This window comes from Haliotis rubra, unplaced genomic scaffold (assembly GCF_003918875.1).
Source record: "Haliotis rubra isolate DU_JTF1 unplaced genomic scaffold, ASM391887v1 Scf681, whole genome shotgun sequence".
Classification (NCBI taxonomy): Eukaryota; Metazoa; Mollusca; class Gastropoda; order Lepetellida; family Haliotidae; genus Haliotis; species Haliotis rubra.
This window is the reverse complement of record NW_025767392.1, coordinates 225,375-240,367: the sequence shown is the minus strand read 5'-3', so window position 1 is coordinate 240,367 and position 14,993 is coordinate 225,375. Positions and strand designations below refer to the sequence as shown.

The 14,993-nt window shown below is 39.0% G+C and overlaps 1 protein-coding gene across 1 annotated transcript; it reads right to left on the bottom strand.

Annotated features, from left to right (window-relative positions):
• Positions 1 to 250: 250 nt before the first annotated feature.
• LOC124258066 (platelet glycoprotein V-like) lies at positions 251 to 2,693 on the bottom strand. Its single transcript, XM_046692141.1, has 3 exons — positions 2,681 to 2,693; positions 2,159 to 2,487; positions 251 to 2,011 (listed from the first exon to the last, which is right to left on the bottom strand). The coding sequence occupies exons 1-3, from the start codon at positions 2,691 to 2,693 to the stop codon at positions 251 to 253; spliced, it is 2,103 nt and encodes a 700-aa protein (XP_046548097.1).
• Positions 2,694 to 14,993: the final 12,300 nt, after the last annotated feature.

Genomic DNA, 14,993 nt, shown 5'->3' with positions numbered 1-14,993 from the left:
ATACTGTCCATGACTGTACCTGTCCATCACAATGGTAACCATACACACATCATACCAATGTCAGCCAGTTAAATATCACATCACTGTTTAGAAATGAAAGTAGAAATCGTCATTCAGATCTGCTGCAGTGACAATATAATTTGCCGGTAAATGTCTTCGGAAAGTACTCACTGCACTGCAGCGACCATGACTTGGGCAACATTCACTGGCGTCGCCGAGGTCAACGTCGTCGTACCCAGTTGTGGTGGAGTTAAAGTAACAGGATGATGTAAGCCTGGCTGTTTGGCATGCCATACATCATTCCTCCCCATGCGGAATACCCTGGAGCAAAGCCATGAATGAACTTCTTCTGACGGTGACGTCGAATGCAGATGGCAACGGTGACGAACAGGAGAGTTGCAGCCAGACTTCCGGCCACGTAGGTCCACAGGAGGGTGAGAAATGGCGTCTGTGAGTGACGAGAGCGACCCAGTGTCTTTGATTCCTTCTCTGTAATCTCCAACTGACAGTCCCGTCCCAGAGGCACCTCCTCATCCGACAACACAGTCAGACACACCTCATACTCTAACCCTGGCATCAGATCGGCGAAAATGTATCTCTCCGTCTCGAGGGGAACCACGACATCTCTTTCCTCATAGGAATCATTAGTACGCCGGACAACAATTCTGTATCCCCCGACTGTGTGCTTGCTGCTGCAGTTCCACATGGCGGAAAGGACCTTTGACACAGATCCATCAAGTGCAAGGTTCACCTCAGTACCTAGTAGATCAACAGGAAGCATAGGCGAGGGTACAACATCAGTTGCTATGGGAATCATGGGGCGAGTCCATTCGTCCACGGTCCAGTCACATGTCTGATTCTGGGCACGTGGACCGGAACAGGTGAGCTGAGACAGAGCGAGATGACGAAACGGTTTCTTTGCATGTTTGGGAGGGGCAACACATTTCCAGTCACTGACAGATCGCTGGAACTCCTGATAATGCATCTTCAACCAGTTGTGTAGCCAGCCGAGACGACAATCACAGACCAAAGGGTTGAGCCCAAGGCGAATGTCAACAAGACGGTGGAACCCATCAAATGTGCACTTTGATATGATCGATATGTTGTTGTTTTGGAAGTTTATAAACTGGAGTGTCAGCTGCAGACCATCGAATGTGTTGTCGTAAATGTTTGAAAGCCGATTGTTCGAAATATCTATCTTCTCCAGCGACTGCATCTGTTTGAATATTCCTTTCGGTATTTTCTTGATGTTGTTGGAATTCAAATATAACTTTTTCAGACTCGTGAGATTTCTCATAGAAGATAGATCTACATCGGATATACTAGAATTTTGTATACTTAGTTCTTCCAAACTCCGTTCAAGACCCCTGAAGGTGAAAGGCCTAAATCGTTTATACATTTTGACCTTGTTCAGGTAAAGCTGTTTCAAGACGGAATGTTTTGCAAAAGCTCCATTTTCAATTTCCCTGATCGGATTTCCACTCAATTTTAATGTTCTTAAATACTTGCTTGTCCCCGTCAATGAATCTGACTTGATTAGAGCGATCTTATTGTCCTGTAAATCTAAGTCAACAAGCAGCTCGAGTTTCATGAAAGCACCATCGGTCACCTTAGTCAAGTTATTCTTTGCAAGATTTAACTCTCTTAAATTTCGGAGAGACTTAAGCGAATACAAAGCCTTGTTCTTTATCTGGTTCTTTTCCAGTCTAAGAAACTCAAGTGAGTAGTCGAGTGTCTTGAAAGCGTTTCGATCAATGCTGGCTATTGCGTTGGAGAATAAGTCAATATGGCGGAGGTGAAGCAAATGGTCAAATGCGTTACTGCCCAACACCCTGATGTCATTACTGGACAGAATCAACTTCCTAAGGTCATACAGCTTGGATATTTCCCTCAAGTGCTGATACTTGAGATTGTTTCCGGTAAGATCGAGAACCTGCAAGTTCCTCAGAATACCGATACCCCCAGCTTCAATGTCATTGATGCGACACGAGATGAGATGAAGTTCTTTCAGCTGCGTCAATCTGGCAAAGGTATCTCGTCGAAGTTTTGGCACCCGACAACCAACTATTCTGAGCTTCGTTAGTTGGACCAATGGTTCCAGCGCCTTTATTGGAAGACCTTCCATGGCATACACCTGCATGTCTAGTTCTTCAAGAACATTCTCCAGGCCACTAAATGCTCCATCGTCCACCTTGGTTACAATGTTGTCAGTTAAGTCAATAGACTGTATATTCAGCCCTCGAAACGAGTTGTCAGGAAGGAATCGGATGCTGTTTTTGCGCAAAGAGAGTTCTTTGATTCTGCCGTCGAATGACAGGAACTTGGGAAGTTCGGTAAGGTAGAGGTAACGACAGTTTATAACAAGCTCACCATCCCTCGGCTCACACAGGCAGGGGTAAGCTGGGCAGTATACAAACCCATGTTCCCGGGCCACAGACGTTGACACAAGGGCCAGAGCAAGGGACAACACAGCAATCATGACGAGTTCTGGAAGTACAAAGATATTATGAAAATACAGTTAGAATTGGTAACAACAGTTTATAAGAGTCTTCATAAAAATGAGAATAGTTAATCGTTTACTGAAACACCCTTAAAGCACATCTAAACTATTCCTGATATAATTTTCCATTCCTATTGTTAAAGAAAAAAGACTCTTCGGCTCTATATTCTTTGAACGTACCAATCTTCCACATATTCAAAAAGTTCTGATCGACTAAGCCTTTCCTGGTCAACATTAAAATAAGTAAAACACTCCGAAACAAAAGGAGTCAGGGCTATGGAATACATGAAGATAGGTAAAAGAAACAAAGAAACATCGTACAGCTGTAAACTGCTGAAACAAATATATACTCACGATATAGTCACAATTGTACAATCGATTCTGCTTTTAGCAGAGATTTCTTACAGTCGTGGAAAGGGTTTTGTCGCTTCTATTTCGTGTATTTTCAGCATTTCAATTATGACACCATTAGGCTTTCACATTCATCAAATTAATTATTGACAAATAAAATAGTCTAATGCCCGAGAGGTATTCGTAGTCGTATTTCAGTTGTTCAGCTTATCCATAAGTGGATATAGCCAACAATTTTATATAAACAGAAAAAAGAACTGTCAATAATGTGAGGGAACTATACTATGAACAAACCTAATGTCTGTAATAAACTTGCAAAATACGTATTTCTCGCTTTGAAACCCCCCCCCACCCCCACACACACACACACAGACACACACACACACAGACACACATTTTTCAAAGAAAAACTTGTTCTTTAGCAACATCGTGTATAGATTGCATTGTCTTGCCTATACCATATACTGTCGATGTATAGTTTAGTCATGTTTATTCTAGGCGCTGCTGCCAAACAGTCGTTATCATGTTCTGTATCTGTATAATGGGCCGGTGGCCCCTGTACGTAAATAAAAACATCGAAAATATGTGAGACAAAGAGACATGCCTAATAAACAAGGACTTACACAAAATAGTTGGTTAAGATTGATAACATTAATATACTCATGCCAGATATGACCTGCTAACCAAGAAAAGTGTTATGCTTGGTAATGTGTTTTCAAAGACCTTGATATTAAGATGCTAAGGAGGAAATATTTCCCTACTCTTCTCACTAATGAAAATGTCCGTTCTACAAACACCTGTCATTTGGCCAGGCTATAGCTTAAACGTACATTAAAAAGCAATTTAACTTTTATTGGAACGAATATACTGAACACAATTAATGTGTTATGGCAGCGTGTACACATACATCATATATATTAAACGATTATGTATGATTGGGTGTACCCAACGATTTGCAATGATCCAAGAGGACGATTTTATCATCACAGCACAATGACAATTAAAATCGAAAGACAATTGTAATCCAATCATAACACATATTTAATTCAAACACATTCAGTTGACGATTACGTTGAGTGGTTTTGCCTGAAACATATTTCGTAGCATATCTTTCGCGAAATAGATATTACCTCGGAGAACAACAACCAAGATTACATGGTGATGGTGACATTGCGGCTGATGTAACAATCGTCGAACTTTATCCACATATTACCTTGACGTGCTGTAACAAAGTGTCACGGTGGCAAATATTGAGCTTCCCTTCACAATACAAGCTCGCCAGTATTGCACAAGCTCCGCTTGCTTCGAATAAAGCACGTATATCCTGTAAATTGTTGGCAAATGAGTGCATTTCAGAATGCATTCACCATAAATGTTCATTGAAATAACCTTATCACGTGGCTGCTCTTGAAGTCAAGTTAGTCCAATTGGAATCGAATCAGTAACCAGCATTTAATTTGGCACAATGACTGTACACACTAAAACTGATGGTAGAAGGGTAGTTTGGAGAGGATTAATCCAAAGGAATTCAGGGCTGTTGTCCTTTACCTAACTTAAACCAGGTTCTGGCAAGCTATGGCAATGAACCTTGATAGAAGCAGATCTTGTGTGTTCATCTGGCAGTATCTGAGAGGTTCTGTGCCAGGTACTTCACTGAAGACAGAAACATGTCTTTACATAAGTTAAAAATAAAATATATACTAGTTACTTTAAAGAAAACTACTGCTACAGATTGTGAGGACGCTGTATTCCATGTAAATGACATTTAATGACCATTTCATTAACTGACCACGCAAGCAAAACGAGAATTTAATAACACTGAGATAAATGCTATCAGGGGATACCAAGGACAAGCTTCATCTTTTTTTTTCATCTTGTCAACTTTTTTTACGTTCCTTTAATCGCCGTCGACGTTGACGGTTGTCTGATGTGTATTGCCGTTGTTGTCAGATTTAGATTGGGTTTGTCAGAATTAACGATCAATGATGGTAGAAATGGGGAATGATAAAAATGAAAGAACTTGTATGCTATGTAAAGGAGGTATAGAGAATGAAATTCATTTGTATTTTCATGTCCTGCTCTGAATAACCTGTGAATTCTGTATATACCAAAAAAGTACTTAAGTAAACACCTAGAATTTGCATTCTCTTCTTTTATGACCTTCCTTTTACACCTGTCACTATATTTAAAGCATGCAACACTCTTAAGCAATAACGTATTGTATATCAAATGTATGTAATACTGATTGTAAAATTAAATTGTGTTAGTTACTGTATATTTTGTTTGCTCTGTATGTAGGTGTAAAATGCAATAAAATTCTTTTTCTGGAATTGTGTTCACAACAAATGACCTAGTGTTCCTCGAATGTTACTTGAGAGCACAAATCATACCCACTTACTAAACGTTATCAATTCACAAGAAGCCATGACCAATTAACTAATGCCTAACTGGTTTTCTTTGCATTACGCGTTTAATACAACGAAAACAAGTACATTTAATACAGAGCCGACTTGAAAACGTTTGCAGTGAGTATTACATTTCAAAAACAAACAAGCATATGTGCCACTTGAAAGGTCAGATTGTTTAGTCGTCTTGTATTTTGGAAAGTATACAAGGGCCTCCATGTGCATGAAGCAAAACACGCAGTGGTTACCAACTTAATCTTTCGACAGCGTGAAAGCACTGGTTCAGCTGTGTTTGTGAAACGAGAAACATGAATAAGTGTTCAGCTAAATTGGCTGATGAGCATGATCAGAAACAAACATCCACAGTAACTGTATTTGTCATTCAGTCAAAGAAAGCAATTTGCTAAATACGTGTCTTCCTCTCCTCTGCTAATAATTACATAGCTTCACAGTCTCGAAAAAAGCACTTGTGCTATTTTATAAGAAAATCACGAATTGCACTAGACGGCGCAACGATTTTGTGACCTTTTGCAAATTGAAACTAATGATAAGCATTTTCATGAAGGATTATTAGTTGCGTTGAAGGTGGATTAAATACTGCTTGGCCGGGCCAATTCACATTTTACATGCAAAAGTTCATCCGAAAATATATATTAGACATAGTAGTGTCTTGTAAGTAGTTTTACTTACAGTAAGAAATTCAATACAAAATATGGCGAATGTGCATTAATCTCAACAAACAAAGATAATGAAGTAATGTACTTACACATAATTATTTCATCGCGTGTTGTTATCCTACCTACGAGTATTACATACAAGCAAGTAAATAATAAAACATTCTTGCTTTACATGTTAATATATTCATATTAACTGCAAGAGACAAATGGAAACGACAGGAAGTACAAACCAAAAGTAAAAAAGAATAAATTTATTAATTTATGTCATTCCTGGTATCTTTAAATGTGACCCATTGGCAAGTTCTGTTTGGAAAGGAATAACTATTTGTCATGGCTTTTGCTATAGATATAGAGCATAGTATCGACTATCCTCAGAAACAAATTCAAATTGGTGCAAAGGGACAAATAGCCGTGAAAAGTATGTGAATGGATCACTTAAAACAGTGATGACACCAGGTGTTCGCGAAAAGGGTAAGCATGTCCCCATGATTAATTTAGTGCTTCATTTTCATATCAGCTTCTAAGTATACAATTAAGATGCTGTAGTTTCTGTTTATGAAATGTGTTTTAGGGGAGTCATTGCCTTCTGTATGATAATTTATTTCATATCAATGCCAAAATTATATATTCAGTCATTCGGTAAATACTTCTTGGACGATTGTCTTTAAGAATTAGAACTGTTTAGAATAAAAGGCCAGTTTTAAAAAAAGTTATATGGGTATAAAATATATACATAGCTTTAATAAAAATAGTTTTCAAAACAAGACATTTAAAGAAACAAAAAAAGGGCAAAAAGCTCACTGACAACGGTTTGGATGTTTTATTACAAGTAAACTACTGCGCCAATCTAAAAATATCAACTTTGTCAGACCACTCGCGCGATGAGAGCGTTATTTGTTATTTGACAACATTAACAAAATATCCTATATTACTTACACATCACATCAGTGGCTTACTTACCGAATTCGACTACGACCCGCGACTCAATACATGTCGTTCAGTACATGTGTACTCACGCCTGATGTGGAGAGCAGTGTACAGACAGTATCTGAACACCATAAAAGAGTTACCCATACTCATGATATCGTCCTGAGTATATGGAACCAAATAATGGCAAATTGTAAACTAGAAAACTGACACCTGATATTCATTAATACACTGATCCACCATCTTCGTGCTGTACAAATCACGTTCTTCAAATCGTTGTAGTTGCCTACCTTCACGAATATACCTCATTGTTTCGGGTCACCTGGATCTCAAATCATCTCTCTATTGTATCTCTGTGACAGTTAATTGGACCAGGTAGATTACCACTGTTCACCTGCCGGGACACGTCCAAACTGACACCTCTAGGTTACCACATGGGTAAACTACACATGCTTTTTGCCCTTGAAATTGGGGCCAGCATTGTAAAGCACAACAAACTGTGGCATGGTAATCTACGCTGATCTGCTGATGCTACGTCACACACATCTAGAGCTGTCTTCACACCTGACGGATACACGGCAGTGCAGCTGAGACGGTCTGGGATGACGTGGAGATACCATCCAGAGTTTCTGGGATCAGGGAAATCCTCACGTGGCATCAACGTGGGGGAGACAGGACTGGGCACAAAAAACCCTTTCAGCATTGATGGGGGACAGATATACGATTGTTTAAACAACCTGAGCGCTTTATGGGGACGGGATTCGTTCTAAGAAGGAGGATTACAGCAAATCCCGAGGCAAATAATCTGGTGGGCATCTGGAGAGCTGCTGGAGGGGACGAAGAGAGGTTTGGTAGCTCTGCAGGGACTGGGTATTTGAGGACTGCTTTGTTGCAAGTGTTTTTATGCAAGATGAAAGTTTGTTGCTGTGAGACTGGGGAATGACAGGACACACGGCGTGTAACCACGTGGCGCACAGGAGGGATGCATGGGCGAAAGTAATCTACATCAAACGTTAATTTAGAGGACAAGGTCGGTTCCGAAATGTTTAGACTGATGGCATCTGAGACTATTGTAACCAAACACAAGCAGATTAACACTAAAAAATACAGCAGATATTTTGAGCTCTCAAGAGACGTAGTTTCCAAAGATGGTTCAGATCCTAGAAGGACACCATCAAAAGCTGAATGTGTAAATCGGTATTTCAATAGATGGGCATACACGCTATATATGCTCTGTAAGATCTGTGCTGAGCGTACTTCATGAGGTGACTCAACCACAACTGTGCCAGTAACAATAAGGACTACAACTAAATTTTATACTACAACTTTGAAGACGCGGATAGTTTTCTTTTGAGGGAAAAGACCTACAACCAAATGCGAGGTCAAGTCAACATGTATATGTCGTCAGTGAGCTATAAATGAAAATGTTACTTTTTACTGTTCAGTACCGAGGGTAAGCTGTATATTATTTCTTTGCTCAAAAGAGACATATTAAGACTAAGATTAAGACTAATACAGATGAAGACTAATATTTGTTCTTCATGTATATTGATAAGGGTCGTGAGGTAATATTGATCAGCTTGGGAATGGGGTGTTTTTTCTATCATTTTATAACAAGTCAAGGGCAGAGGATAGCCAGTCTCGATTTTCTTCGGAAACCATTGGGCATAAAGTGCAAACTAGCGTTGAAAAATTTGAATGGAATACTGAAAATCATCAGGAATTCAGAAAAATTATACTTATGAATTATTTTATCATTCTGTGTCAAATTTCGATTATTTTTTAATGATACACTAAATAATGTCATGTCATTACATGTATGTGTGTGTGCGCGTGCAGGTATGTGCGTGTGTGTGTGTGTGCGCGCGCGCGTACGTGCCTGTGTGCGTATGCGTGGGTGCGTGCGTGCGGCTGTAGTGAGGGAGGTGGAGGGGATATGGAGATAAATAGTTTTCTTAAGAAAATCTCCTGGGTGTCTTTAACACTTTATTGCCCAACATTATCCCCTCCGTCCGCCCATTATGCCAGTTGATGTCGAAAAATTACATATATAATGAGATAAAAAAAATACATATATAATAAGATAAAAAAAATACATATATAATAAGATAAAAAAAATTCAGCTTCAAACATTCATTGTCTGGCAAATATTCAGTAATGTTCACCAGACATCGCGACAATGTTTCACTACCATTTTCTAAATTCCCGTTTTGCGACACAAGGCCAATGAGCAACGATACATCACAACTGGGTATTGACAGAGCTGTTGCACAAAGAACTAATGTTCTCCTAATACCACCTGTTTCCACTGCCATCTGGCAATCAGATGAACACATTGTGGAAACATTTAACAATTCAAGCCAGTGAACATACTCATTTCTTTTCAGGTCTGGTCAAGGTAGAAAACCAAGTGACAGGACATCGATTACATAATCCGGCATAAAATATATGCAGTAAACTACGGTTATAACGAACTCAAACGGACCACTGATGTTAGTTCGAAATAACCGTAGTTCGTTTTAAGCGTATTCGTTATAAAGGTAGTTTAAGGTACAATCTGATATATCCAGCAGTTGATGTTACCAGTACTGTATTATAATCTCCATGTTTCAAGAGTGAGTGAGTGAGTTTAGTTTTACGCCGCACTAAGCAATATTCCAGCTATATGGCGGCGGTCTGTAAATAATCGAATCTGGACCAGACAATCCAGTGATGAACAGCATGAGCATCGATCTGCGCAATTGGGAACCGTGACATGTGCCAACCAAGCCAGTGAGCCCGACCACCCGATCCCGTTAGTCGCCTCTTATGACAAGCATGGGTTACTGAAGATTCATTCTAACCCGGACCTTCACGGGTGTGTTTCAAGAGGATTGATCATTAATATATTCATAAGTCCTTTATGCATGGACTTGGTAGCGATTAACTTATTACACTGATGTTAAAGAAAAGTAATGCTTATCATAAAAATCATGATATGATATGATACGGTCCATTTTGGCTCACTTGGCGTGAATGAAAGTTAATGTGCTAAACTGTACGAAGTTATCTGATGTAAAGAGAGAATGACTGACTGACTGAGTTTGGTTTTACGCCGCTTTTAGCAATATTCCAGCAACATCACGGCGGGGGACACCAGAAATGGGCTTCACACATTGTACCCATGTGGGGATTCGAACCCGGGTCTTTGGCGTGACGAGCCAACGCTTTAACCACTAGGCTACCCCACCGCCCGCAAAGAGAGAATGAGAGTTAATCTGTGGTTTTGCAAAACATGAACGTGTGACAACACTAAATGCTTAGGTTACGTTACAATATTCTTTTTCAGGAAGTATTCTCTACAACTACCACCCGAGCTTGCCGGTAACCCAAACTGACTTTACAGGACGTGCAATTAATTGGTTGCTTGGTTTGTTTAACGCCTCACACCGCAATATTTCAGCTATATGGCGACGGTCTGTAAATAATTGGGTCTGGACCAGACAATCCGGTGATCAACAGCATGATCATGTATTTTAAACAAATATATGTGTAGAGGTTGTAAGTCATGTTACAGCTAATATATTTCCAATTTTTCTAATACGCATACCCTTTTTCCCCAGACTCCTTGATATAATTGGGATAGCGGCATGAAACAGGATTCACATGTTCACTCCAGGAGATCGAATTGCCCATATCATACCTCATCCGTTGTATGCCACTGAGTCATTAATAATTATAATATTAATCATAATGCATCAGATTGTTAGCTCAAAAGTTTAAAGTGTAATCAATCTATATTCATTCAAGAGACGAAGGCATTTAAGAAATGTAGCATCATCCTTTTGCACGTATATTTCACTCTCGCAAACTGGTTGAACACAAAATGCCTTTGTTGGTACACAATTGATCATTTAGGACAAAACACTAACTTAAACAAACATGCCGTGGAAAGTACAGGAAGACCGATGAAGCTCTTCTTGTCACCTCGTCTCCGGTATCTCCCGAAAATGTTTGATAATGAATCCAATACGAGACATGAAATGTTACAAAAGGGCGTTAGATTTCAGAAGGTTCATTGAAAACCTTTCAATCAAGGAACGAAAAATGTGCGAAATTCGGAACATGGGGCATAATCAATTGTTGCCAGAATTGTGACACCTATTCCAAGGCCAACCAACCCTTTGTTAATTCGAATCAATCATTGTTCCTCGTCCTTGTGCCTTGATTGATATCTTAGCCAAAATGACACCTTCGAGGAACACATTGACAAAAGAACAGATCGGACATCAAACGTTTTCGTAGATGTGTGAATATTTTTTTCGCCACTGTCAGCAATATACTTTATCACGCAAGTTCGTAAATATCAGTCTTCAACAGACAAACCAGACTGTGCGTGAGTGCCTCGCCATATTATTCGCAACGTCTCAGGATATCCCGGTACAACGACTTGCAATCACTCAAGTCACCGAACCTGACCACCATAATTTGGTCGCCTCATTAGACAAGCACCGTCACTTTATACGTATTTTAACGCGTAATCTCCACAGGGTGTTGGGCTAAGGGTACAACTGTATCCATGACTGTGTTCATGGAAATGAATGATTATGTGTGCTCGCGATTAGGTGCCTGACTCTGAGGGTGTGGGTTCGAATCCCGGATGGGACTCAATCCAACAAAAGTAATAGAATCTGTACTTTACTAAAAAGTGTAATCCCAAATATAATTTCACTTACATATGTTACATTTGACCACTTTCTATATGTCTTTGTGTAATCATACATGATTATCACCACAGTGAATGGAAGACTTTGCATTAACTTTTCATTTTCAGCACTCTTAGACTGCCATACACTATTGCATAATTATATAATTCATGCGAAGTTCTACAGGTCGGTCAGAACATGTTCAAACGTTTACTATACGTTAGGCGTCATCCGTGAATGATTCTTTGATTATTGCTTCAATGTTTGGACTGTTGTATCAATTAGTTTTTATGTAACTCAGAGACGAAAAGAAATGTCCCGCGTTCATTGACATAAATGCAACTAACAGCAGCTATATGTACCTAACGTCTGAGACGATTTCATCCAGAAACTATGTTCTTATTTACCAAAGTTAAAACAGACTGCTAGAAACGCTCGAGTTAAAAAACATTTGTATCATGAATTACGACTAACACACTAGAATGACGTATGTATAAAATGCCATGTACCAAGTCCAATCTCATATTATACTGTTCCTTGTTTCAATAATCAATGCATTGATTTCTTAATTATTAGATATAATATCAGAAAGGACAGATAGATCTTTTTCCGGACTGTAAATAAAATATATATTCAAGAGGCAATTTAATAAAAAAAATTAGAATTGAAAAACATAAATGCGAAATCGTTGCAACTTACTTCTTTGTGTTCCGATGTTATAATACTCCTTGTGTATCACATGAATTAAGGACTTCAACCACCACCTTCCAATCGCTTCCAGGTCAACCCTACAACTGATTAGAATTGGCCATCGAGCCGTTCCACTTGCCAAAAATATTTGCCATACAGATCCACATAGGAACTGCCACTGGCGAGGTGCATGCCGGGATAGCTGACAAGGAAGTGGAGGGCTCCACCTAGCGGAAGGAACAAATATTGAGGTCTACCCGTTGAGGAATGCAATCATTTACAGTGTCGGCTGTGTCTATAGCAGACGGTGTTGTCGAAACCCGATCATCAAATATGAACAATGGTCTAAGGGTGATGTAAGGAGAGAAAAATAAGGACCAGCTCGGCTCAAGCCACGCTGGTGGACTCAGCACATCAGATCGATGGCCTTCTTAAATATTTGGAAATCCTTCTCCGTTCTGTTTGAACATTTGTAAGATCTGTGTACTGCAGTGTTGTCAGGTTTAGAATGCACACACTGAAATCTTTCATACCCAAATTTATGTCAAATTTGCACGCATTTGTATCGATCCTCACACTTGCTTGTTATTCCATAGAAGGAAGGGACTTCCTCGCACGCCCATCTTACTGCTGACAATAGGGCCTAACTGCTCTATCCAGACGCGCGATCGTCTTACGAGCTTTGCATGTCTCGAACAAACTTCAGAAATCTTCCCTGATTAGCAGAACTTGGTGAAACGGAAATCATGCATTTTGTTTGATGCCTGGCATTCTTTTACCTTATCAATATTTTTTATTTGGAAGAGCATACAGTGATAATGTTAGGAGACATCAGTTCGAGCGTGGAACATTGTGCAGGAATAGTGTTTGGTTTGCATAGGGATTTGGGAGATTCTTTCCACAGGATGAATACCTTCCTTCATGTTTGACCTTCAACATGCAGCAGGGTCCCAGGTGATTTGATATCACAACTCGACATTGAAATGATAGTGTATGGTGATGCAGTAGTTCAAAGAAAATGTTATCGTAAGATTCACTCTGATAATTTCACTCTGACATTTCACACATATTATAACTATCTCAAGAAAATTACATGTAATACTTAGTTTTTCGTTATTATATTTTAGGTATTTCTTATAAATGCCGGGCGATGGGGTAACCTAGTGGTTATAATTAAAGCGTTTCTTCGTCACGCCGAAGATCAGGGTTCGATTCCCCACATGGTACAATGTGTGAAGCCAATTTCCGGTGTCTCCCTCCGTGATATTGTTGGAATATTGCTAAAAGTGGCGTAAAACGAAACTCATTCACTCACTCTTATAAATGCTATGTCAAGGACGGTATGTTTATGTTGTGTCACCAAATGGATTTACAGTGTATTATTCATTTAGGAACTAAACATTTTCGAGTTTTCATATGGGTACATCCTGATTTTGTATTTTGTTATAGCTGTGCTCAATGTATTTCTTGATATTTGTTGTTGAATATTAGAGGCTTCGCTTTCTTCATATATGAATTAGAAGTATATCTGGGAAAACGACGATATATACAGTATATAAGCTGTTCACATAGACTGTTATTACACAACAAAGCATGTAATTACAAATAGATAAGTTTGTAAATCACTATCAGAATATATTTTTGAAACTCCATAAATTCATAAGTGTCACACCTGGTGTCATCACTGATTTTCTATTCATGTAACTTTCACTGCTGTTTTGCCTTTTTGCGCCCTCTGGAATATGATACGAATGTACCGTTTGTTTCTTGTGGCGTGAAAGATGGGTGTACACATTTTACACGTTGAAAATACATATTCAACACTGGCAACAGTTCTTGAGAGGCATTTAGAAGTTGGTGAATATATAAGACGAGTATATGGATGGCAACTTATTGTATTACCTGTAAACATTGTGATATACAATAAACAAGAAGTTGCCATCCATATACTAGTCTTATACTGGCAACAGTCATTTATGGTTTTACATTGTGATAATATTGTGACATATGTATACATATGTCACCAGTCATCATTTTAAGTAATTTCCACCATGCTACTTGACAAAATTGACATGTCATATTTTCGTGAGAGTTTAAATCTGACTTCAAAATGTTTAACAGTTGAACATACATAATTTCTTACTGAGCATAATCTGAATGATTGAATGGATAATATATTGGTAACTTTGATATTTGCCATCGTCAATACGTGACTAGTTCTCTGTATTTATGGCATTCCTAAATCGATGCATGTCCACCATGTCCATCTTCCATCAGAATAACAGTGAAGAACTGATTTTCAGCGACCCATTGTTGCCGTAAGAGACGTCTAACGGGATCTTGTGGTCTGGCTCGCTGACTCTGTTGATGTATGTCATCGTATCCCATTTGCAATGAACGATAATCATGATGTTAATCACTGGATTGTCTTGTCTAGACACGATTATATACCTGGAATGTTGCTGATTGCGGCTTCAAACAACAAACAAAACAATGTGCATCATCAGATAAAAGCTACCGTACCCTTTCCACATCCATAAGAAATCTGATGTGTTAATTCTACAATTCAGACTGTGTCGTAAGTTTGGTTGGTAATGTATTTTAACAACAACAACAACAAAAATACGTAAATATAATCGAACCCAGCGTTATGTACAGATATGAACATTTTTAAATTGTCGTATAAGTGATATAAATTTCACCGTGTTTCAAGTGTTGCGACAATGGCTACACAACACGCCGGTGCGCAAGTCCTCAG

Coding starts and splice junctions, on each gene's coding strand:
- LOC124258066 (XM_046692141.1), bottom strand. Junction 2,012..2,158: donor CATTTAGTGGCCTGGAGAAT/GTTCTTGAAGAA, acceptor AGATTGACGCAG/CTGAAAGAACTTCATCTCAT.